We start from the raw sequence: 24237 nt of genomic DNA, 5'->3' as shown, positions 1-24237 counted from the left end.
CCACATACTCTCCAACATTTGCTGTTTTGCCTTTTTTGTAATTTTATCCAATTTGATGGGGGTGAGATGATATCTCAAAATTGTTTTGGTCTGTATTTCCCTAATCAGTAGTGATTTAGAGCAGTTTTTCATTTACCTATATATGGTTTTATTTTTTTTCATACAAGAAATGTTTGTTCATATTTTTTATCCATTTATCAATTGAGAGATAGCTCTTCTCTCCATAAATTTGACTAAGTTCTCTCTCTGTTTTAGATATGAGACCTCTGAGAGTCTGTCTACAAAAATTTCTCCACAATTTTCTGTTTTCCTCCTAACCTTGGCAGGATTTGTTTTATTTGTACAAAAACTTTTCAACTTAATATTCTCAAAATTATCCATTTTACATCTCACAATGCTCTCCCACCTCTAAGTGGACTCATCAATTCCTCTCTTACCCATAAATCTGATAGGTAAAATGTTCCCTATTCTTTTAATTTGCTTATGATATCTCCTTTTATGTCTAGATCATGTATCCATTTTGATCGCTTAGTGAATAGTGTAAAATATTGGCCTATGCCTAGTTTCTGCAAACTGCTTTCTAGTTGTCCTAGGATTATATACATATTCTTAATTTCATTTTCATCATAAAATAAAAGGGCTTAAAATTTCAATTCAACAAACATTTACTAAATGCCCATCATGAGCAAACCGTGCTAAGAATTGGGAATATAAGGACAAAAATAGTCCCTGCCTTTGAGGAGATTACAGTCTACTAATAGAAAAAAGTGTTAATAGAAAATTAAATACAAAATATATACAAAATTATTCTTGGGAGGAAGACACTAGCTACTAGGGGAATCAAAGGATCTCAGGTAGGAAATGGCACCTAAGGTGAGCCTTGAAAAGAGCTGGAGATTTGAGGCTTCTAGGTAGCACAGTATATAGAGAGCCAGGTCTGGAGTTGGGTAGACTTGGGTTCAAATATGGCTTCAGACACTTCCTAGCTGTGTGAATCAGGGCTAATTACTTAACCCTGATTACCTAGGCCTTGCCATTCTTCTCTTAGAAATACTAAGACAGAAGGTAAAGATTTTTTTAAAAAAGCTAGAAGTTCTTTGAAATGTAGATGGGGTGAGAACATATGCCAGGCACAAGGGACAGCCTGTGCAGATACTTTAGAGGTAGGTCAAAAGTCATTTAGAGGGAAAAGCAAGTAGGCCAGTTTGGCTAGAATGTAAAGAATATGAAGGAATGTAATTTGTATTAAGCCTGGAGACAGATTCCAAAGGACTTTAAAAGCCAGATAGGAGTTAACATTTTATCCAAAAGGCAAGAAGAAACCCCATTGTTGTTTCTCAAGCAAGCCTACGGCTTGGGCAGATCTATGCTTTAATAATGCCACTTTGATTACAAAAGAGGAAAATGACAATTTTTGGAGATAAGAGAACAGTCACACCTATACCCAGCTGGTGAAGTTGTGAAATTATCCAATCATTATGAAAAACAAATTGGGACTCTCCTTAAAAAGTTACCAAATTATATGTATCCTTTGACCTAGCGATAATACTCCTAAACTATAATACAATAGAAAGCACTCCTCTGTAAAAAATGTTGTTTATAGCAACACTTTTTGTTGTAGCAAAGTACTGGAAAATAATGGTTGAAAATGGAGCATGAATGTAATGAAATATCATTGCACCAGAAGAAATGAGGAAGAATGGATTCAGAAAAACTTGGGAAGACATATGAACTGATACAAAATAAAGCAACCAAAATTGGAGAATAATTTATATAGTGACTAATACATGGTAAGGAAAAATAATTTTGAAAGGCTTAAGAATTATGATCAATGCAATGAGCATCCATAGCTCTAGAGGATCAACAAAACATCCTATCTACCTCCTTGTAGAGATGATGGACATGAAATTCAGGATGAGCTATACATTTTCAGATGTGATTTATTTGACTTAATTGGACTTACTTGACCTAAGAAAGGGTTTTTATTTTTATTTTTTTGTAATGTCAAGGAAAACTTTTAGGAGGAAAAGGAGAAGAATGATAGAAATAAATCGTTTGAAAAACAGAAGTGAACAGAAGAAAGTTTGGAGTAGGACACAAGAAAGGAGGATAGCTTCAAATTCAAATGCAGAATTTATCACATGCTTTTAAAAAAGGCATTTTTGAATAAGTTTATGAATAAACTTATGAATAAGATATTCATAGAGATTAGCAATTCCTTATAAAATCCATCTTCTTTCTGCTGTTCTTTTGTATGAGGAAATGCTCTTGTTAATTAGCATCTGTTTAGTACAGAATATCAAAATATTAAATTATTTTAAAAAGAATATTACTTTGGCAGCTACTGGAGGATGATTTGAAAAGGGAGAGATAGGAGACAGGGAGGATGTTGTAATAGTCCAAGGAGAAGTGATGAGGGACTAAACCAGGGTGGCAGGTTTGTCAATAGAGAAAAGGGAATAGATGGGAGATCAGGCTGGAACAATTATCAAGACTTGGCAACCAAGTGTATGTGATGGCTGGAGAAGAGAAGAATCAAGGACGACTCTGGGGTTGCATAGTTGGCTAAGAAAAGATTGTGGTGTCCTCATCAGAAGTAGGCAAGTGAGGAGGAGAGGTCAGTCTTCTGTTTTGGATGTGTTGAGTTTGAGATACCTCTTGGACATATTGATGGAGATTATAATTTATCATGTTAAGAAAGGCACCAAGGAAAAGAAATAGTGAGGGGTTTTCTCCTAGCAAGGGAAGATATTGGTGTTATGCCTGAAACTGTTACTTTATCTTTGGAGAAGGAATTGTTTAGTAAGAAAGGTAGTAGGTTATTTGGGGAACCACTGGGCAGTTGAGCAAACCACTCTGAGCCTCAATTCCTTCAGTTATAAAATGGAGTAATGAATTCTTTAGGTACTTACTTATTTTCCTTTAAATGATATATTCTATTCCCTAGATTCTATTTCTTGTACATAGACATGGATTTAATGATATTTATTGTAGGTAGAGAATTATTGGACAGGTAGATGGTATAGTGGATAGAGTACTTGGCCTGGAGTCAGGAGTTTTGGCTTCATACACTTACTAGCTGTGTGACCCTAGGCAAGTTACTTAACCCTGTTTGCCTTGGTTTCCTCATCTGTAAAATCAGCTGGAAAAGGAAATGGCAAACCACTCCGTGGTCTTTGCCAAGAAAAGGACAAAAGAATCTGTCAGACATGGCTGAACAACAACAACAACAAAAGAGAATTACTTCATATCTTCTATATTCTCTGCTACTAACTGCACAATCCAGTTCCAAGATCATTTTGTACTTCAAATGGGACCAACTAATTAGAAGTTTTGGAACCATTGCTTGTAATCTTTGGGCTGAGTAAAATTTAGTTTTTCTTATGGGTCAAAAACAATAGACTTGAGATTTGCTCAGATTCACTTGCAGAAAAACAGGCACAAAGTTCAAAGGTCTACTGCTGGCTTTCTAATCTCACATCCCAAGGGATAAGATTGATGAAAGACATTGTTAAAAAGTAAGAACTTCAGTGAAATGAAAACTGGGTTTTAGAATAAAGAAGAAAAGATCACTTATGGTAAAATGGATTTCCAGCCAAGTCCTCTGCTTGTCAGACAAAAACCTGTAAGGCAGGACTTTCATATCACTCAGAGGCATTTTTTGAGCAAAATACTGAGGCAAAAATTAAAGCAACACTTTGTGTAATAGGACAAACTCATCACAGGGATGACATCATTGTGTTCAGTTTTGTGACAGCAGGGAAATATTTTGGGCTCCCAGTATCACAAATAAAACCATATATATTAAAGATTTTTTCCTTTAAAATCCATAATTAAACAGTTTCAGAGTAAGACATTAGCCTATCATAAAATATTGATGAAAAAATTCAGAACATTGGTCTATTGTTGTTTATGTGTAGACTTCTGTCTGTGTTTTTTAGAGAGACCCAAGAGACTGAATGTTTGATGTCTTAATATGAACATCCTTTAAAAAATTCAATTCACTCAACAAAGATTTCGTAAATGCCATCTGGGAGCTGGTCCCTGGGCATGACAAAAATGAGAGTATTTCTGCTGTAATATTCTCATATTCTTCTAGGAAGATGCAAGATATATAAAAATAAGTTTAATATAGAGTAATTTGTGGGAGAAGAGAGCGTCAAGAAGTAGTGGGATCTGGAAAAGTTTCAGAAAGGAGCTGGTGCCTTCAGAGGGCATGAGAGAAAGATAAGAATTCTAAAAGGCCAAGACAAGGAACATGTTGCAGGCATGGGCGAGGGTTCATGGGAATGTACAAAAGTCGGAGACAGATTCTGAGGGAATTCTGACAAAGAATGCTCTCCACCTCCAAAGAAAGAACTCTTGGAGATGGAACACAGATGAAAGTATGTGATTTTTTAATTGTTTATGTTTTATGTTTGGGTTTATGTTTTGGAGTTTTGGTTTTATAAGATTATTCAGGAGGCAGCTGGGTGACTCAATGGATTGAGAGCCAGGCCTAAAGAAGGGAAGTCCTAGGTTCAAATCTGGCCTCAGACACTTCCTAACTGTGTGACCCTGGACAAGTCACTTAACCTCCATTGCTTAACCCTTCCTGCACTTCTGCAGTAGAACCAATATACTGTATTGATTCTAAGATAGAAGGTATGAGTTTTAAAAAAAGATTTTTCGCTTGCAGAAATGAACAATATGGAAATGTTTGCAGATAATACATGTATAACCCAGATTGAATGGCCTGCCAGCACCAGGAGGTGGAAGGGAAGGGAGGGAGGGAGATAAGTTCAATCAGATAACATAGAAAAACTTGTGTGGAAATTTATTGCATGTAAATGGTAAAAATTTAGAAAAAAAGTAGGAGATAGAATATTGAGTTAAAACAAAGGGAACAGGCTGTTTTGAGAATTATGATACAATGAGATGTAAAGTTCCTTTTCATTCTCACATGGAGGTGGTCCCATCTCAAATACTTCATAGTGTAAACAGTTATACAATATTGGCTTGCCCAGCTCATTTTATTAAGGTGTGCCTCAAAGGATTTTTTTAAGGCAAACATTTGTGGAATACCCAATAATAGAAGACACTATCACAAAAACATGCCCATCTCTAGTCATTGAATTAAAGCATAGTGTAGTATTTGCAAAGGTTCCTAATATGGCCAGCTTTATTCTCTTTAACTTTTGCTTGCAAAAAAAGCTGGCACTAGCCAAAGGACCTGCACTGTTAACTTTCCCACCTAATTTGCTAAAATGCAAAGGTAATGATTTTGAAAAAATAGGAGTAAAAATGTTCCATTTTCTGTTTCTTGTAAATACCACTATTTTGGCGCTTCTGAGAGTTTTAGTTTGGTAAAAAGAAAAATGCCACAGGCTACAGTTCTTTTCCATGACTCCTCCTTACTACCAGGTTCATTAATATGCTTATAACACTGGTGCCAGTTATGTATTTGATAATGCTGTTATGATCTTTGTATATTTATTCATAACCCAATTTTGTTCAACAATGCATGTAAATGGCTTACCTGAAATAAAATAACAACTAATAACATTTTTTTGAAATGACATTATTTTTTTCATATTTAACCCCTAAAATTTAGCTAAACAAATTTATTTTAAAAAAGCAAACTTTAGGGGCAGCTGGGTAGCTCAGTGGAGTGAGAGTCAGGCCTAGAGACAGGAGGTCCTAGGTTCAAACCCGGCCTCAGCCACTTCCCAGCTGTGTGACCCTGGGCAAGTCACTTGGCCCCCATTGCCCACCCTTACCAATCTTCCACCTATGAGACAATACACCGAAGTACAAGGGTAAAAAAAAAAAAAAGCAAACTTTAAAAATGAGATAGAAAACACCAAACATTTTTGGAGACATTATTATATACATGGCCATATCTAAATCATAGAATATGTCATGGTCATAGTTATCATAGGATAACAGAACCTCTGTTACAAGAGATCTCATAAGTCAACTGGTCCAATACTACTTACCTGAAAACGAATCTTCTCTACCTTGAAAAGTGGCCACCTAATTTCTGATTAAATATTTTCAGTAAAGGGGAACAGTAGCCCATTCTACTTGTGAGTAGCTTTGATTGCTGTTGAGTTTTTTCCTTCTGTGGAGCTTAAAATGATCTCTTTGCAACTTCTACCCATACTTCTTAGTTCTGTCCTCTGGCATCAAGGAGAGAACACATTGTATCTCTCTGCAACCATCTCCTCTGAGTCTTCTTTTCCCCAGGCTAACTATCCCTACTTCCTTCCATTGATCTTTGTATGATACCCACAGTTTCTAGTCCACTCATGCTATAAAAGGAAGGATTGGTTGATATTTCCCCCCACTATGTAATTGTATCTGCACATAACTGAAGAAGATACTAAAGGTGTTAGTACTGTAACAAATAAAATTAATATAGAAGGATATATTTTAAAATATTAGGGTTTTATTGTAATCCATATTGATAATTAAGCCACATGCCTGATAAGAAATGCTGCACCATTACTTCTGCCCACCTAGCTTGCTCAGCAGGAAAAGAGACAGTACCAATCCCATATTTAAGCTTCTGTTTACGTTGGCTTACATCACCAAGTAAGACAGGAAGCCTATTGAATCATGGGAAATGTAGTTTGTAAGAGATCTGAATGTCCACAGGAAGTTTAGACCAGGGACCTCAAAATAAGTTCAAGGACCCCCAAATTTCCAATATCACAGTAGGAACTTTAACTAATAAGAATCAATTTATAATGTTTGTTCTAGAAAATTCCCTTCAGCATGACCAAAAAAATATCCTAAAATAATACTAAAGACTTCTAAATCAGTAAACAGTGACAAAATTCATTGGGGTAGTTATAGAGAAACAGGTACATTCCTATACTGTTGAGGGAATTGTAGACCACTGGAATCTTCTTGGAAAGCATTATGGCAATTTAACAGTTGTAACCACTTTTGGCCTCAAGGAGGCCAAGACACTATGCTTTTATCTGTACATTAAGGGGACCATCTGCTCTGGACTCAGCCATGCAGTCTTGCCTGGGTTCAGTCCTGGGAGAAGTTAGGCCACCCAGAAGAAAAGTAAGAGTTCAGAGTCTCTTTCTCACGTGTCTTGGCTCTATATATCCCCTACCCCAGCAGCTCCAGGGAAAATTTTCTTTAAACTTGGTTTTGGCTGCCTTGGGTCAATAATGGTATATTCATAAACAACAACAAAAAATAATTTCAAGGAGCAGCTAGGTAGCACAGTAGGTAGAGCTCCAGGAATCAGATACTTCCTAGCTGTGTGACCCTAGGCAAGTCACTTAACATCCATTGCTTAGCTTTTACCACTTGTCTGCCTTGGAACCAATGAAGAGTACTATTCTAAGATGGAAGGTAAAGGTTTTTTTTTTTTTTTTTTTTTTTTTTTAAGAGCTTTTGAATGTGATCGAACATCTCTACATTAGGTGTGATTGGTCTCTATAGCACAAAAGACAGTAATATTTCTCAAAAAGACTCTGCAATTTCTTGCTTTATTGAAAGCGGTAACAAGGGTAACAATGTCCTACTAACATTTTCCTACATCAAGTGTGAAAGGAAATACAAACTAACCAGTTCCAAGAAAGGGAAATGTTCTGATATATATGTACTGAGCTGTAACTAGGATTTATTGTCCCCAAGGCAAACATCCCAGAATATGTCCTCAATTGAGAGAAGGTGGTCAGTGAGAGACAGAAACCTTAGCACAGCAGCTGATTGTGGGGAGTGAGGGAAGGAAGATGTGGCAGGGGAGGAGTTCATTCCAGCCCTCTATCGGTTAGCTTTCTATTTGAACTAATTATTCTTGCTAATTAAGCCGTTGCCAATGCCCTCTAAATCCAATGTCTTCTAAATTCAGCAAAACCTCAGTTGTTCTGCCCTCTTCATGGTTCTGCCTAGATGTCTTTTTATTCACACTGTCAAGTTATCCAAAGCATGTCTTACCTGAAGGCTGTGGAGAGCTCATAGAGCATGCAGTGCATTCTTTACTAAACACTATTATCTGGATACAGAAACTATTTCCAATTATAGGTTTGGTAAAATGGTACTATGTTCTCTCTTTAGGAGAATGATTCAGCTTGATACTGGGGTAATAACTGCTTGACAGTCTCCAGGGGTGGAGATTAGCAGAAGGAAAAGGGAAGATCACTTCCTCATAACTAAGATCTCTAATCGCTGCTCTCTTCTCTCTGCTGGAGCTACTGTGCATGCACTAAAAAGCTGGAACTGAAAGACCGCTATGTGCTAGTATCTTAATGATCAGTTATTAGGCTACCCGGAAATAACAAATTCAGATAGGCTCCAGTATCTACCTACTGCAAATGTTTGGTTCAGATAGCTCAGAATATACCACCACACTAGCAAACTTAGAGGTACTATATTGAAAAACAAGTCATGAATGAGTGTAATGGCTGTGCGGTATTTTTATTTGTGAATAATAAATGATACAGAATAAACATTTTAATTATAAATATTCAAAGTATAAATGTAAAAATTAAAATTTTGTAAAAGCTTACAAGAGTAAGGTTTTATTAATTAATTATTGAATTGGAGTGTTGCAGAAGATGAATTTTTTCCAGTTATGGATTCTTATCTTGTTAGAAGGAAGTAATTTCAGCTACTTATCTGTTTACAAAATTGCATAGAGTCAGGATTCTTGGAGATTTTTTTTTTTTCTGTGTTCTCGTTAAGTAAGATTTTGAATGGAAATCTTTTACTTCATCTAGAGCAGTGGTCCCCAAACTTTTTTGGCCTACTGCCCTCTTTCCAGAAAAAATATTACTTAGCGCCCCTGGAAATTAATTTTTTAAAAAATTTAAAAGCAATTAGTAGGAAAGATAAATGCACCTGTGGCCATCACCGCTGTCCTGGATTGCTTCAGCACACACCGGGTGGCGTTAGCTCCCACTTTGGGAATCTGATCTAGAGCTAGATGGAGAAAATTTAATCTAATCTTTTGGATTCTTTTCTGATTTATGTGTGCTATAGCTTTCTTCCTCAGAATACATAAGCAGGGTAGCTAGGTGGCTCAGTGGATTGAGAAGCAGGCTTAGAGATGGGAGGTTCTGGCTTCAAATTTGGTCTCAGACTCTTCCTAGCCATATGACACTGGGTCATTTAAACTACTCTCCCCTTCCCTCAGCCCCCATATTGCATAGCCCTTACCACTCTTCTGCAGTGGAACAAATATATAGTATTGATTCTAAGATGGAAGGTAAAGGTTCAAAGAAAAAAAAGAATACCATAAACCATTGGATTCAGCATTTACTAAGCATCTGCTGTATGCACAGAGATGTCAATACATTTAAATAAATTACAAATCAGTCAAGACCAGATGGCTCAATAATGCTTTTATTCAGAAATCAAAGCCCATCCTTTTTAATCCTATTGATTTTTCTAGTTAGCGTTTACTTTATTTACATTTGGAAATGACTTACACATGCAAGCAAAAGTGTTCAAAAGTGAATTGATGGCACTAAATGATTTTTGTGGAAACATGCTCAGCATTACTGTGAAATTGTATGACCATGCAAGTATTTTTGGTTTGGAATTGTCAGTTTTCATTTTTCACCTAGAGTTATAGCTGTCTTCTGCCTTGATTGTGATGTATTCACGGTCCTCCATCCCCCCTATTCCCTTTAACGGTCAATGGATGACGTTTTTTATACTCTATTTTTATTTGACCTGAAGCCAGCTGCAAATATTTAAAGGACAAAAACAGAACTGGCATGCCTTCTACTCCTTCAAGCTGGCCTGCTGAAATGATGGATAATTGTTAGTGACTACTTTACTGAAGATTGAGTCCTTTCTATTCTGCCTGATTTACATTGGCTTTGCCATATTTATTCTTGGTTCATAAACTAGACAGCTCTTCATTATTTAACCACGAAAGTGGTGTTGTCAATAGTGGCAGCCTTGCATTACTAATTAAAAGTCTCTTAGAAATCTCATTTTGCTTTATGTTATGATACAAAAGACTTCAGTGTTTTATTATTGGTGAAAGCCCTTTGGCCAATATGAATAATAGGTTATAAAATTTAAAGTTCTCATTCTCTTTCTAATCATATAAACTAGTGATACTTGCCCCCATTTGAATGATCAGATAATAAAAAAAACATTTTAAACAGGAAAATTGGAAGTCTCAGAAAAAATTGAGCAGTAACAAATTTTCTATTTCAGACTAATTGTTCAGTCTTAAGATTTTTTTGGTTTACAGACTAGGTAGTATCAGCAGGGTTAATAATTAGTGGTTTAATATAGATAGCATTAGGATTTTTGTTTTCTTTTGCTTTTTTTTTTTTTGAGAGGCAGGATAGTAAATAGAATGAGTGCTAAACTTGGAGCCATTAAAGTCTTGGTTTAAATTCTGCTTCCTTTATGTCACAGTATCATAGATTTAGAACTGAGAGGGATCTTGGAGATCATCTTGTCTGATACTTTCATTTTAGAGGTGAAGAAATTGCTTCCCAAATAGGTTAAATGATTTGTCCAACATTATGCTATTTGCATAACAATTTATCCTCTATATTGTCTCCCCCATCAGAGGGTGAGTTTCTTGAGAGCAGAGACTGTCTTTTTACATTTGTATCCCCACCAATTAACAGATAGTAGGCATTTAATAAGTGCTTATAGACTGATTAACTATAAAAAATGAGAATTGAACCTAAGTACTTTAACTCCAAATCCAGTGATTTTTCCATTATGGTATGCAAAACTAGAGAACTGCCTGGATTTGAAGAGAAAAGACAAGGTCAAGGATGACTTCCAGTTTTCAAGTCCTGGAGAATAATGGAAAAGGGGAAATCATGAAAGGGAGATCTGACTTTGGGGCATAGAAAGGCTTTGGTGGTATTGAAGAGTTATTTTTTTTTTTAGACACAAAGTTCACAAAAATACTAAGTGTTAGAGCTGGAATTTGAATTGAGGTCTCTGATTCCAAATCCAGCAGTCTTCCCACTGCACTGCATTTAGCTCTTGACATAAAAGGACTTTTGCTATATTGACTATCACTGTGGATTTGATTCCAAAGAACTGAACTAACCTCAAGAGTATTAGCCAGATTCACAAAAAGAGCTGTCAACACTGCCTTGGGAAGAAGACACATACATAGAAACTGCAGTTAGAGGGGGAACCAGCCTATTACAGTGGGGCTCTGTGGAGAACTAGCAGAAGGCAAGCACAGTGGAGAAAGCAACCAATCAGATAATATCATTAAGATGTCATCAGCAGACGACATCAGCCAATGACATCAGCAGCTCTGCAGAGAAGCTAGAAATGGCAACTTCAGGGATAGCCAAATGTTCCATTTGGGACCAGCACAAAGGATATGAGTTGTGCAGCCTAAACATATTCTTCTTCACAGTAGTTGTGGGAATCCGTGTTCCTTTATACATATGATGGGATTTTCTCTTATAATTTACTTTGTTATTCTGTTTTATTAAATATCTGTGTTTTAAGTTAAATTAATGTGTTTTTAAGTATAACAAAATACATTAACAGATTAAATTTTTAAATTAAATAACAAAAAAAGAAGCAAACTGGTGGCAAGGAGCATGGTTTTGAATAAAGGCTTACTCAAAGAGTCTTGATCTTAGGTATAGCTTTCAGGGATCCACATTTGAGGGAGACCCAGGCCACATCACCAAAAATATGTTGTTGTTTTAAACCTTTTCCTTCCATCTTAGAATCAGTACTGTATATTGGTTCTAAAGCAGAAGAGTGGTAAGGGCTAGTCAATGGTAGTTAAGAGACTTGCCCAGGGTCACACAACTAGGAAGTATCTGAGGAAAAATTTGAATCCAGGACACCCATCTCCAGGCCTGGCTCTCTATCACTGAGCCACCTCGCTGCTCCCAAGAATATATTCTTAATGAGGGAAGGCAAAGGAAGAGGAGGCAAGAGTAGAACTAAGGAGTCACTTTTGTACTTTTTGCTAATACTAGACCTTGGAAGGATCTCTAGGGTCTCAAATCCAATGATTTACTATGTTTGGTGGAAGTGGCATGAGGTTCTTCTGAACTCTAGAATTATATTATAGTGGTGGTGGTGGAGAGCTACATTTAACTAAGGAAATAAGTTTTGTTTTGTTTTTTAAGTTTGCTTCTGTTTTTATCTCTTAGACTTGAATCTTTTCCCTTTCTCACTTTTCACTCTCCCCATAATGGTCTGTCAAGTGAACCTTCTTGTTCATATAGGATTAGCCCTTTTTGTAAGGGAGTAGAAATAGGAATGAAGAGGGAGGATTACGTATGACAGATTATTTCAAATGTGGAACACTTCTCTAAAAGAAGCAGCAGAAACCCTATCACTCAGTAATTCTACTACTCATAGAAGTCAGGAACTAGTAAAACATAGTCACACATACACACAGAACACCAACAGTAAATGAAACAGATCAACTCTTAAAACAGTTTTAATTTTTGTCTTTGTGATTTTAGAATGGACCAGATTGAATATACACATTATACATTCTTTAAAAAACTTTATTCAGAGTTAAATAAATAAAGAATAGTTACCTGCTCAAAATATGTGCAGACCATGAATCTCTTTGACCAGTTTATCTGTTTTTTTGTTTTGTTTTTGTTTCTGTTTGCTTTTGGTCAAAGGCTGCTTTGAAATTGTCATGCAATGAAATCACTTGTTTATAAATCTGTTTCAGCATATCCCATTTTTTTCTTTTTCTTTTCCTTTTTTCCTTTTTTCATTTTTTTCATGGTTACATGATTCTTGTTGTCTCCCTCTTCTTTTTCCTTTCCCCACTGGAGCTGACAAGCAATTTTACTGGATTATACATATATCCACATAAGTTTTCTCCAAGTTATATGATCCATATTGTCACTCTCCCTTTGTCACTCCCCATCCCCTGACAAGCAATTTCATTGGGTTATAAATATCAAATCCTATTTCCATATTATCCATTTTTCTAATAGAGTAATCTTTAAAAACCAAAACCCCAAATCATATACCCATATAAGCAAGTGATAAATTATATGTTTTTCTTCTGAATTTCTACTCCCACAGTTCTTTCTCTAGATGTGGATAGCTAGCTTCCTTTCTCATAAGGCCCTCAAAAACGTCCTGGATCATTGCATTGCTTTTAGTAGCAAAGTCAGTAACATTTGATTGTCCCATAAGCATATTCCATTTTTAATTGTACCTTTTGAATGCTATGTATTTTTGGTAATTTGGATCACTTATTTCTCTATATTAAAGTCTCAATCCTTGTTGATGTTTGCCCCTGTGTTCTTAAATGAAATTTAATTTTACAGATTTTAATTTAATATCTTACTAAGTCAGATATAGTGTCGTATTTCAATGATTTATGCCTCTATAAGTCTTTTATAACAAAACCCAAGAGAAAGCTGTGATTTTAAAATATTTTATGGCTATTGAGTGATATAGTAGCTAGAATAAATAACCCCCTGTGAGTTAACACTATTAACTAACAGAGCATTTGAGATGCTTTATTGCTTATTAATATGTGGAAATGGATCTTAACTTATAAATATGTAAGAATTCAAATCACTTCATCCAGAAAAACATTCAACATATTATATATAGACAGTTCTATTTTAGTATCGGTAGAGAAAAGACTGTCTACTTAATTAATTTTCCTTCAGCAGAAATTTAGAATGAATCCAGAGTCCTGGATTTAGACTATCTAGAAAGGTCAGTTTCAGCTTATTCTTGAATTTTATCTATATTATATTATGTAAATAGCAGTAATCTTGTTCAGCTAGCAAAATAAGGAAATGGAATTTTAGCTGCATAAATTCTCTAAAGGAAAAGAATATTTTTAGCTGCTTAATATCATATTGCTTAAAAATTGTCACAAATATTCCACCTTTTTTTGAGTTAAAAAACATATAACAGCAACACAGGTACAACAATTTTCTTTCAAAAATGATATTGTTGGGGACATCTGGGTGGCTTAGTGGAATGAGAGAAAGCCTAGAAATGGGAGGTCCTGGGTTCAAATCTGGCCTCAGACACTTATTAGTTGTATAACCCAGGGAAGTCACTTAACCCCCCCCCCCCATTACCTAGCCCTTACCACTCTTCTGAAGCCTTAAAATCAATATAGAGTATTGATTCTAAGGAGGAAGGTAAGGGTTGGTTTTTTTTTTTTATTGTATTGTTAGTTTCTAAGAAATGGATAAAGACATTCTATGAAAATAACAATTATACTGTTAAAAGTATTTCTGGAGGGGGCAGCTGGGTAGCTCAGTGGACTGAGAGCCAGGCCTAGAGACCGGAGGTCCTAGGTTCAAATCCGGCCTCAGACACTTCCCAGCTGTGTGACCCTGGGCAAGTCACTTGACCCCCATTGCCTACCCTTACCACTCTTCCACCTATAAGTCAATACACAGAAGTTAAGGGTTTAAAATTAAAAAAAAGTATTTCTGGAAATGAAGGATAAATAGGGATATAACCATTTTATTATTTTTTAGTCCTAGGCCACCAATTCCTCTTTCTCTCCTGCTCTCAGAAGAAAAAGCAACCCTCATCATCCAGTCATTCTGGAGAGGCTATCTGGTAAGACTAATGTATAATTACCGTATTTGGTTTGATGTTGAATCTTTGTGACTCAGAAAGCACATGATAAAACTTTAAAATAAATTCTATAAACAGAGGTTACTATAAATAACACCCAGACCTCCAGAGATCCCTGGTAATAGATGTGATTCTGTGTAAAAGAAATCTTGAAGAGCGCTTCTGACTTCTTTTCAAAATACATTCTATTTCATTTAAAGTACCTCCAAATTTACAGTTGAAACAATTAAAATGGTAGTATGTGCTAAAATCCATATATAATATTTTTTTACCTCCCAGGCTATTTTTCAGATTGAAGAATTAGTATTACCAATTTGCCATGTAAATGCTAGTTGCTATTCTGGCCTTTTTCAGAGAAGTAATAGAACTCTGTCCAAGCCTGACAGATGTTCATGAGACCAGTTTACAGATACGAGATCAGTGTAGCATAAACCAACATAGAGAAAACCTCTGAGAATAGTAATGGATATGGACGAATTTGACTGTCCCACCACAGAATCACTTGATAAGGATTTCCCTTCCTTTGTTGTTTTAGTGGGTCCATTCGTATATTTTGCAGAGCTGTAATAGGAAAATCAAATGAAAATGAATTCTAGTTCTAGCTCTAACCAGTGAATCATAAGGTAACATAGATTGGATTTAGAGTGGCAAGAAACCTCAATGACTTGTCCTAGGTCTTAGAGATCATAAATAGCAGAGTAGAAAGATCGAAGCCCAGTTCTTTGACTCTGAATCTATAGTACCACACAGTCACGATTTATCAGGAGCTGTGAAAGGAACTCTGCAAGTTATTGAGGATACAGAGAAATGTGAGATATGCTCCGTGTCCCTGAAAAATTTATAGTATATTTGGAAAGACAATATATATTCATTCACACAAAGATGACTAACATTTTAAGTAATAATTATGACTCGAGTCATATAGTACCTTGATGTTTTACAAAGTACTTTTTTCAAAATATCTTTTAAAATAGATAGTACAAGTATTACAAGGATCTGAATTTTATAAAAGAAGAAACTGAGGCTTAGGTAGGTGAAGTGTCTTGTGCTTGAATAAATGTTGTATTATAGAGGAATTTGAGATGAAGAGAAGTTAAATGGCTTGCAGTCACCTGGCTAATACCTGTCAGGAGTGGGTCCTGGGTCCAAATCCTTTCTCCATTAAACTACACAACAAAGTAGTTGTAATGTGTCAGATTCAGATAGCGAGTGCTTTAAGAATTCAGAGTAGCCATAACATAATAGTATATAGAAAGTTGGACAGAGAGCCCCGGATTGAAGATCCACCTCTGGTAGATACTGGCTCTGAGACCCTGGGAAGGTCCTCTTAGTGCTCTAGGTGATTTTCCAAGGCTATAAGTTGCAGAGCAAGTGACCTTCTGTCCAGGTAGAAGAGTTTCCCATACCAATACAATTATAGATCAGGTGTAGGAAAAAAGAAGAGAATCCAGAGACAGAATTACTCCCTGGGAGTTGGAGTAATCAGGAAATCCTTACAGAATAAGTGCTACCACAGGCAGGCTTTGGGAGGGATGGGATTTAGATAAATGAAAAAGGTGGGAGGGGCTGGGTGATCCTGACAGTAGGTATAGCAGAAAAGGAAAGTTATGTGAGCAGAGTCACACAAACACATTGGTATTGGGGGGCATAATGAGTGGGCCAATTGGACTGGACCAAAAAGTTTATATAAGGGAAGTTCTGGGAGACATTGTTGGTGGTATGATTTTGGGGGCCCAATTATGGTCTTGAATGCCAGACTTTTGGAATTTAGGCTTTATTTTATAATTGTTGGGCAAGATATTTCCTGGGTTTATAACCCTATATAAAATGTGTCTTAAAAACAAATTCATTTATATCAAATGAATGTTAAAAATTGTTTTTACATTAATTGGAAGAAAATGAAATATTTAAAAAATACCAAGTCAATGATAAAAAAAAAATCAGTTATACCCAGGTACTTTGCAAAGGGTTAGAAGATTGTTCATGATAATGGCAAAGCGCTATCATTGTCTTCCTTTTATTTTTGTTAGTTTTAGAGTTTTTAGTGTGTTTTTCCTAGCATAGTACACTCCTCTTTTTAGCCTGGTGCAAGTAATTTTCAGTTATCCATAACAGTGACCTTACGCCAAGCAGTTGCTTAACCTTTTTGTTCTTCTAGACTTTCAGAGATTACCTAAAAGCATCAGATTGCTTTTGAATCCAGAAACCCTGTGTCCTAACTTGTCTGGCATGAATCCATTTAAACCAATTGTAAAGTATATTTTAACCAAATGCGTTAGCAGAAATATCACAACACGTGAAAGGCTATTTTGAGTGAATATTTCATTATTGCTCAGATTTTATAATTAGCATTGTAAATACATTCTAGATATTTGTTATTGGATTTGTGTACATCACAGACTTACATACATGCTTGTTCTTTCTATCCAAATACTAAACTAGCTGTTGAAAAGCCAGATTGCTTTAATATACTAAATTTTGTATTCTCATCTATCTACCTAAAAGGAGACCTATTCCTTTAAACCATTCCAGTAGCAAGATGTATAGCAGATCACCCTTCACTGCATCCAAGGGTTAGTTAGTCTCTAATAAGGAGAAAATGAAAATGAAGGATACTCATTCAGTCTAAAGCAGTTTGGAATTAGACTAAGAAAATGACTAAAATATCTATTACCCTTTAACCCAGATTAACTGCTAGGCAAGTACCCTACGGTTATTAAAGATAGAAAAGACTTATTTACCGTAGCATTTTTTGTAGTAGCAAAGAACAAGAAACAGATCCATTGATTGGGGAAAGGCTAAACAAATTGGGGTACATAAATATAATGGAATTATTACTACACTGTAAGAAATAAGGAAAATGAAGACTGCAGAGGAATTATGAAGTTGTACCTGCTATTTTCTTTTTCCCTGGATTACCTTCTATCTATGTATGTTTAGTTGTTCACACATTTTCTTCCCCTTTAGAAGGTAGGCTCCTTGAGGGCGGGGACTGTTTTTGACTTTCTTTGTGTACCCAGCACTTGGCACAGGTTTTGACATAAAATAAATCCTTAAAAAATGCTTTTAGACTGACTTACCAACATAATTAGAATTAGGAAAATAAAATGTATAATGACTGCAACAATATAAAAAGAAATAATGAGAACTATCCCCAAAACTAAACCAAACACTGTAGAAGCATAAAGTAGTCATTATGCTTAACCCAGAAGAAGAGAGGAGAGAAAGCCAATTCCTCCCCTCCTTGCAGAGATGGGTGATTTGGGAACTTTGCATATCCTGACTTACTTGATTAATGTGTTGATTATTATTGCTGAGCCACTTTTCTCTCTTTAAAAACAATTCTTTTTTACAAGAAATAGCTCTCTGGACAGGGGAGTAGAATGTGATATTAAAAAAGATATTAATACATTTATTACAAAGTAAAAGGGGGCCAGCCAGGTAGGACAGTGGTTAGAGTACAGGGCCTGGAGTTGAGTTCAAATCTGGATTCAAATATCTCTTAGCTGTGTGACTTTGGGCAAGTCACTTATCCCTGATTGCCTAACCCTACCACTTTTCTGTCTTAAAATTAATACTAAGACAGAAGATAAAGGTTTAAAAAAAAAGCAAATGACAAGGACTACCCTAATAATTGGCATAGAAAACACTGCCTCTATATTAAATTCAAATATGACTCACATGATGCTCAGTGGTTTGTAATTCCTTTAAATCTCTTGGAAGGAAGAAGAGTTGTCCATTGAATATTTATTTCCAAGTAAAAATGTCTTTGATATTTTCTTTTCTTTTTCCTTGCTTTTCTCTAAGACCTGAGAATGGATACACATAATGAGATCAATTAGAATTTACAGTTTTTCCTACTCCTCCACTCTGAGTTGTGCAGAACAGAACTAGTGATAGCCATTAACTTCCATATGTTGACTTACCAACACCATCTTACCTATCGACCAGCTTTTGCCAGTTGTTCTAAAAATGTCTTTGTTGAAGTGTTAAAATTTAAAAGATAAATGTTTGACATTCTAAACAACTGAGCAAAGTGTGAATAAATGTTCAATATGCTTTGCTCACTAGGAGACCTGGGGTACACTATAGAATAATAAAAATGCATGAAGCTAATGGGCTGTTAGATGACACAGCAGATAGACCATCAGTTCTGGAGTGAGGAAAACGAGTTCAAATGTAGCCTCATCTACTTCCTAGCTGTGTGATCCTGGACAAGTCATTTAACCCTTTGTCTCAGTTTACTCATCTGTGAAATGAGCTGGAAAAGGAAACATCAAATTACTCCAGCATCCTTGTCAAGAAAACCCCGAATGTCACAAAGAGTCAGAAATGTCTGAAAAATAACAACAATTGGCCCATTTGGGAATCATAGACTGAACTAGATCTGGACATTTTTCTTACAACAGCCTGAAGAAACAATCCCGTTTTCTGGAGGTCTTCTAAACCAAAGACGAGTCAGGGCCCAGCCAGGGGCTTACTAGCAGTAAGCAATCCTGGCAAGCTGTAGTTCATACAGGGACACTGTTGCCAGGCTAGGATTTGGGGCAGGAAGTATTCTCTCCCTTGATCAGGCTTCAAATTTGATTCCTTGAATCCTTGGTCTCAGCTTCTATTATTAGCCAGTGAAGAACCTGTACCTTGGCCTATATACATTGACCTTCAAACTGATTTAAACTTTTTCAGTTTTAAGGTGGCAGAGGACTAGGGTAGGCTCTTTAGGACCCAACTAATTGTTTATCTGGCGTACTAGAATGAGCACTGAATGGTGAGTCAGAGAAATGGGGTCCAAATCTTAGATCTCCTACTTAACCCAAAGAGGAGTTATGAGGAAAAAATGAGGTAATGTATGTGAAATGTTCTTTGCAGACCTCTCTGCTGTCTCCTTTTGTCTCTCTCTGTCTCCCTCTCTCTCCCTTCCTTCCCCCTCTCTCTCCCTCCCTTCCCCCTCTCTGTATCTCTCTCTTTGTCTCCTCCCTCTCCCTATCTCATCCTCCTCTCTCTGTCTCTGTTTCCTCTCTCCCTCCATCTCCCCAACTCTCCACCTCCTCTCTCATCCCCCTCTCTCTGTTTCTTTCTGTCTCCTCCTCTCCCACTCCTTTTCTCTCTCTCTCTCTGTTAATTATTATTATTATTACTTATGTGACCTTATTAAAATCATATAGCTTGCTGGTGTCGAGTGTCCAAGAATCTATGGTAAATATGTAAATATTTACCATATGGTAAAGCAAGAACTTTGGACTAGGTGATCTCTGAGGCTCTTTCTGCTACAGGATTCTCTCCCTTGTACATCAAGATCACATGCTAATAAGGCTTATGCTTTTATTTTTGTTTAAACATCTGGTTTATTCTTAGGTGGGAGGAGTAGTGCTACCTTTACTTTGCATTTGTGAAAATGATAATCTCCATTGGATCTAAAGGAGAATTCAGTGGCTTCATAGCAGCGTTAGAATAATGCATTTTTGTGTAGGTTAGAGTTTGAGAGAGAAAACACAGTGGCAAAGAATGCTGAATTGTTTCTTTTGAATAAATCAACCTTTTAACCCATTTGTCAAAAAGAACTTTCATATTGTACTTTAATTAGCTGGAGAATTATTAATTAGGTATGAATTTGGAGAGAGATGACAGCTCATTTCTAATCAGAGGTGTTGATTTAGCACATTTTATCCCATCCCCAAAAGCACTACAGAATTATTCTGCAGGTTTCATGCCAGAGAAAACCCATGAGTTTTTAATTAAGCACATGGCTCAATTTCATAGGATTCCTGATTTCCCTCTTTTTAGCTACATTTAATTTTAAAACTAAACACCATAAACAGTTAAGGAAAAAAAGCAATATTAAAAAGTGGTAGGTTATGACTGTCAGATATTCATCCATACCCTGCTTTTTTTTTAAAACCCTAATGATAAACAAAAAAAAGGAAAACAAAGTGAATTAACTCTAGCAAGGCCAGACTAATTTTATTGATTGTATTTGCCTTTGGTTTTGGTACCTTGATGTTATCAGTGTTCTTTGGGTTCTACTTTTTCCATCATTTTTCTTCTTTTTATGTATATCACAACTTTATTTGGGTTTAATTATAATATTATTCTTAGAGTGTTTGAATTCTCTTTTGCTATTATTATGAAAAGCTGCTGATATACCAGATAGAAAGAGCTATTTGTCCTCAGAGGTAGGAAGACCTAAGTGTTGCTAGCTTTGTGACCCAGGGTTAAGTAAGTGATGGCAACTTCTAAGCACTCCAGATAGCTGGACTTAACTATATCAATGAAATTGAAAGACTAGACAAAACAGGTTAATGACAATATTAATAATTTATTTTAGTTTAACCGGGCACTTTGCTCATCATAACCCTATGAAATAGATTAATAATACATGTTTTATTGTCCTCATTTTATAACAAGGAAACAGATTCACAAAGGTAAAGTGAATGACTTGCCCAGGATCCTCTAGTCATCATCTGAGCCAAGTTTCCTTCCTGGAAGTCAAGTGTTCTTTCCACTACATTAGACTGTTTAGCTTTAAATGCAAATCCCTAAAAATATCCCTTCTTTGTAGTCCCTGGTGGGAGGCAGTGTGGTCTAGTGATTAGAAGGCTGAACTTGAGACCTGAGGTTGAAATCTATTTCAGATGCTTACTAGTTGCAAATTTTTAATACTTAATCCAAATACTTAATTTCTTTGATCCTCATTTTCTTCATCTGTAAAATTAGAATAAGAATTAGAACTATGGAGGGTTATTGTGAGAATCATCTAAGATAAAGTATATAAAATACTTTCTAAACCTTAAGACTCTTTAGAAATGTGAGTTATTACTATTTCCTAACCAGGATCATGATGCTTTCCATCTCCTTTACTTTGCCTGGCTATCAGATTCATTTAAGAAATATGAAGTCTCATGGGAAACTCATAAGAAACATGAGATCATATCTTGAGGATGTTTATCAATCAAGTGAGAGAGGATAAGTTTTAAATAAATTCTAGTCTCCAGTTTTATCTAGATTGGATTTGAGGCAATGGGTGTATAATTAATGGAAGACTTCAGGTACAGTGTCCAGTTAAAGAATTATATATAAGCTAAGTTTCCTTTTATTACCTTGAATAAGCAAAAAATATATCAAAGAAAGCATAAAAGACCAATGTCACAATTGTTATTTACAAGGTAACCCATTCAAGTACTGGACACTTTGGCCATTTCCTTGCATATAAGCATTGTGCCTTCTTGGGCTCTATTTTAAAAACAACTGAATTACCTAGGAAAGACAATAGTAAATTTTGAATAAGAATTTATTTGTTAGCATAAAGGAGGCCCAGAAAGAATGAGCCATGAGACAAGTAAACTTAATTAATCCCAAGATCATCACTGAAAAAGCAGTGTGGAAACTGGAAAAAAGGGCACACACAAAAGGACTCAATATGATAAATACTTTTAGTAATTTTTCAGTCATATCTAACTCTTTGTGACCCCATTTGGGGTTTTCTCAGCAAAGATACTATAGTGGTTTGCCATTTCCTTCTCCTCCTTTTTTATAGATGAAAAAAACCAAAGAAACAAGATTAAGTGACTTGCCCAGGGTCATGCAGCTAATAAGTTTTTGAGATCAGATTTGAACTCAGGAAGATGAGTCTTCCTGAATCCAGTTCCTGTTCTTTATCCACTGTACCATCTAGCTGCCAAATAAATATTAGATAGTAAAATGAAAAGAAGCAAAAACCACAATAGAGAGGCATAACACTGTAACAACAAGATTACTGACTGAATAAATGCAAGAATATTTTGAGTGGTTTAGAATGCGGATAAATAGAGGGAATAAGTCAGGATAGAAATTAAAACTCTTACACAAGAGTCAAAGACACAAAAATAGGTAATTTAGGTCAAACAATGGAGAATGTCTAACATAAGAATTCTTTGAAAAAAGAGACCACTTGATTTAGACTTCAAAAATCCTGAAACAGAAGAGACAATATCAGAACAAAATAAAATAAGATTAGAATAACAATTAAAATCTCTACAAGCCAAAGCAATTGGCCTTTGATATAAAATGTGAAGAGAATTGTTTAGAAAACACAACATAAACATCTTAAAGACTATACTTCAAGAAGTCATACAAAAAATTGTCCAGAAGTATTGGAGGCATAGGGCAAACCATAGATTTAAAATCTATCAACTCATTGACAGAAGAGAACTTCAAGGTCAGCACACCCAGAAATGTTGTGATCAGATTGGCAGGGATAGATAGATAGATAGATAGATAGATAGATAGATAGATAGATAGATAGATAGTTAGATAGATAGATAGATGATAAAGGAAGGAACATTAAGAAAAAAAACAAACACCCACTATCTGCTCGGTTCTGTGCAAAGTGCTAGGAATACAAATACATTAAAAAAAGACAGTCCCTACTTTTAGGGAGCATACATTCTAATGAGGGAAGGCAACATATGAAAAGGAGCTGGTTGAAGAGAAAGAATACTTATATAGGGGCAAGGCTTCTGGAAGGTGATGGAAAAACATGGAGAGAAGAGCTAGGAGTGAAATGACTGTGGCTTGGGCACCACACAAATTGGTGGTCTAGGCCAGGGACCCACCAATCAGAGAAGAGGAGAAAGGCTCCAGAACTTCAACATTAGACAGAAAATTGTACAAGCAGTCAGAAAACCTATCACCTACAAAAGAATGCCAATCCAAATTGTTTATGAAAGGTAGAAAGTTTGCAGCCCATAACAATATATCTTAAAAAATTACACTTTTTTAGCAAGAAATAAGAAGTTGATTCAGGTCCAATAAAGACAACAGAAGTGAGCATGGCATGTAATGAGCAAATACATGAAAGAAAAGAAACCTAAGAAAGGTAAATGAATCAAGCCGAGTCACCAAGCACTTATTAAGCAAGGTCTGTGTGCTAGGCACTGTATTAAGCCTTAGGTATACAAAGAAAGACAAAATCCCAGATTCCTGCCCCCCATAATATGGGGGTTGGACCAAACAATCTCAGTGGGCCCCTTCCTCTCCAAGTGTACACCGATTCCTCTTTTCCACCTTTCTATTCCTTTCAAACTTCAGAATACTTCCTATTCTCCCTTCATGAGATCCATTCATACATTTTCTTTGTTCTCTTAATAATGTCCAAAGTATGGGCTAGGATTAGGTACTGGAACTGTGATTACATTGGTATTAAACACCTGGGGGTGAGGCAGCTAGGTAGCACAGTAGATAGAGCTCTAGATCTGGAGTCAGGAGGTTCTGTGTTCAAATGTGCCCTCAGACACTTCCTAGCTGTGTGACCCTGGGTAAATCACTGAACCCCCATTACCTGGCCCTTACTGCTCTTCTGCTTTGGAACCAATACAGAGTATTGATTCTAAGATGGAAGGTAAGGGTTTAAAAAAGGAAAAAAATAAAAGAAAATGATGGAATTAGACTTGGTGTTTTGGAGGTCCCTCCTAGCTCTTGGTTGATGATCCTATGCTTTTCAGACCCTTAAGTACCAAATGAGTGACAAGAGCCTTGAAAGAGAGAGAAGAGGGAAGGCATTCTGAGGAGGAACAGATACAGAGATAAAGGCTAAGGGATCTGCTAGATGGCTCAGTGGATAGAGAGTCAGGCCCAGAGATGGGAGGTCCTGGGTTCAAATTTGACTTCAGACACTTCCTAGCTGTGTGACCCTGGGCAAGTCACATC

The 24237-nt window shown here is 36.1% G+C and overlaps 1 protein-coding gene across 1 annotated transcript in view; it reads left to right on the top strand.

Moving 5' to 3' along the window:
- The window catches only part of IQCK (IQ motif containing K), a 172902-nt gene that overhangs the window by 76934 nt on the left and 71731 nt on the right, over positions 1-24237 (top strand). Inside the window, exon 7 of the mRNA XM_044660353.1 lies at positions 14451-14535. Within this exon, the coding sequence (XP_044516288.1) occupies positions 14451-14535 (85 nt within the window). The remainder of the gene's footprint in view (positions 1-14450; positions 14536-24237) is intronic.

Source organism: Gracilinanus agilis, chromosome 1 (genome assembly GCF_016433145.1).
Source record: "Gracilinanus agilis isolate LMUSP501 chromosome 1, AgileGrace, whole genome shotgun sequence".
Classification (NCBI taxonomy): Eukaryota; Metazoa; Chordata; class Mammalia; order Didelphimorphia; family Didelphidae; genus Gracilinanus; species Gracilinanus agilis.
Note: the sequence above shows the minus strand (reverse complement) of the source record. Positions and strands in the feature narration are given on the sequence as shown.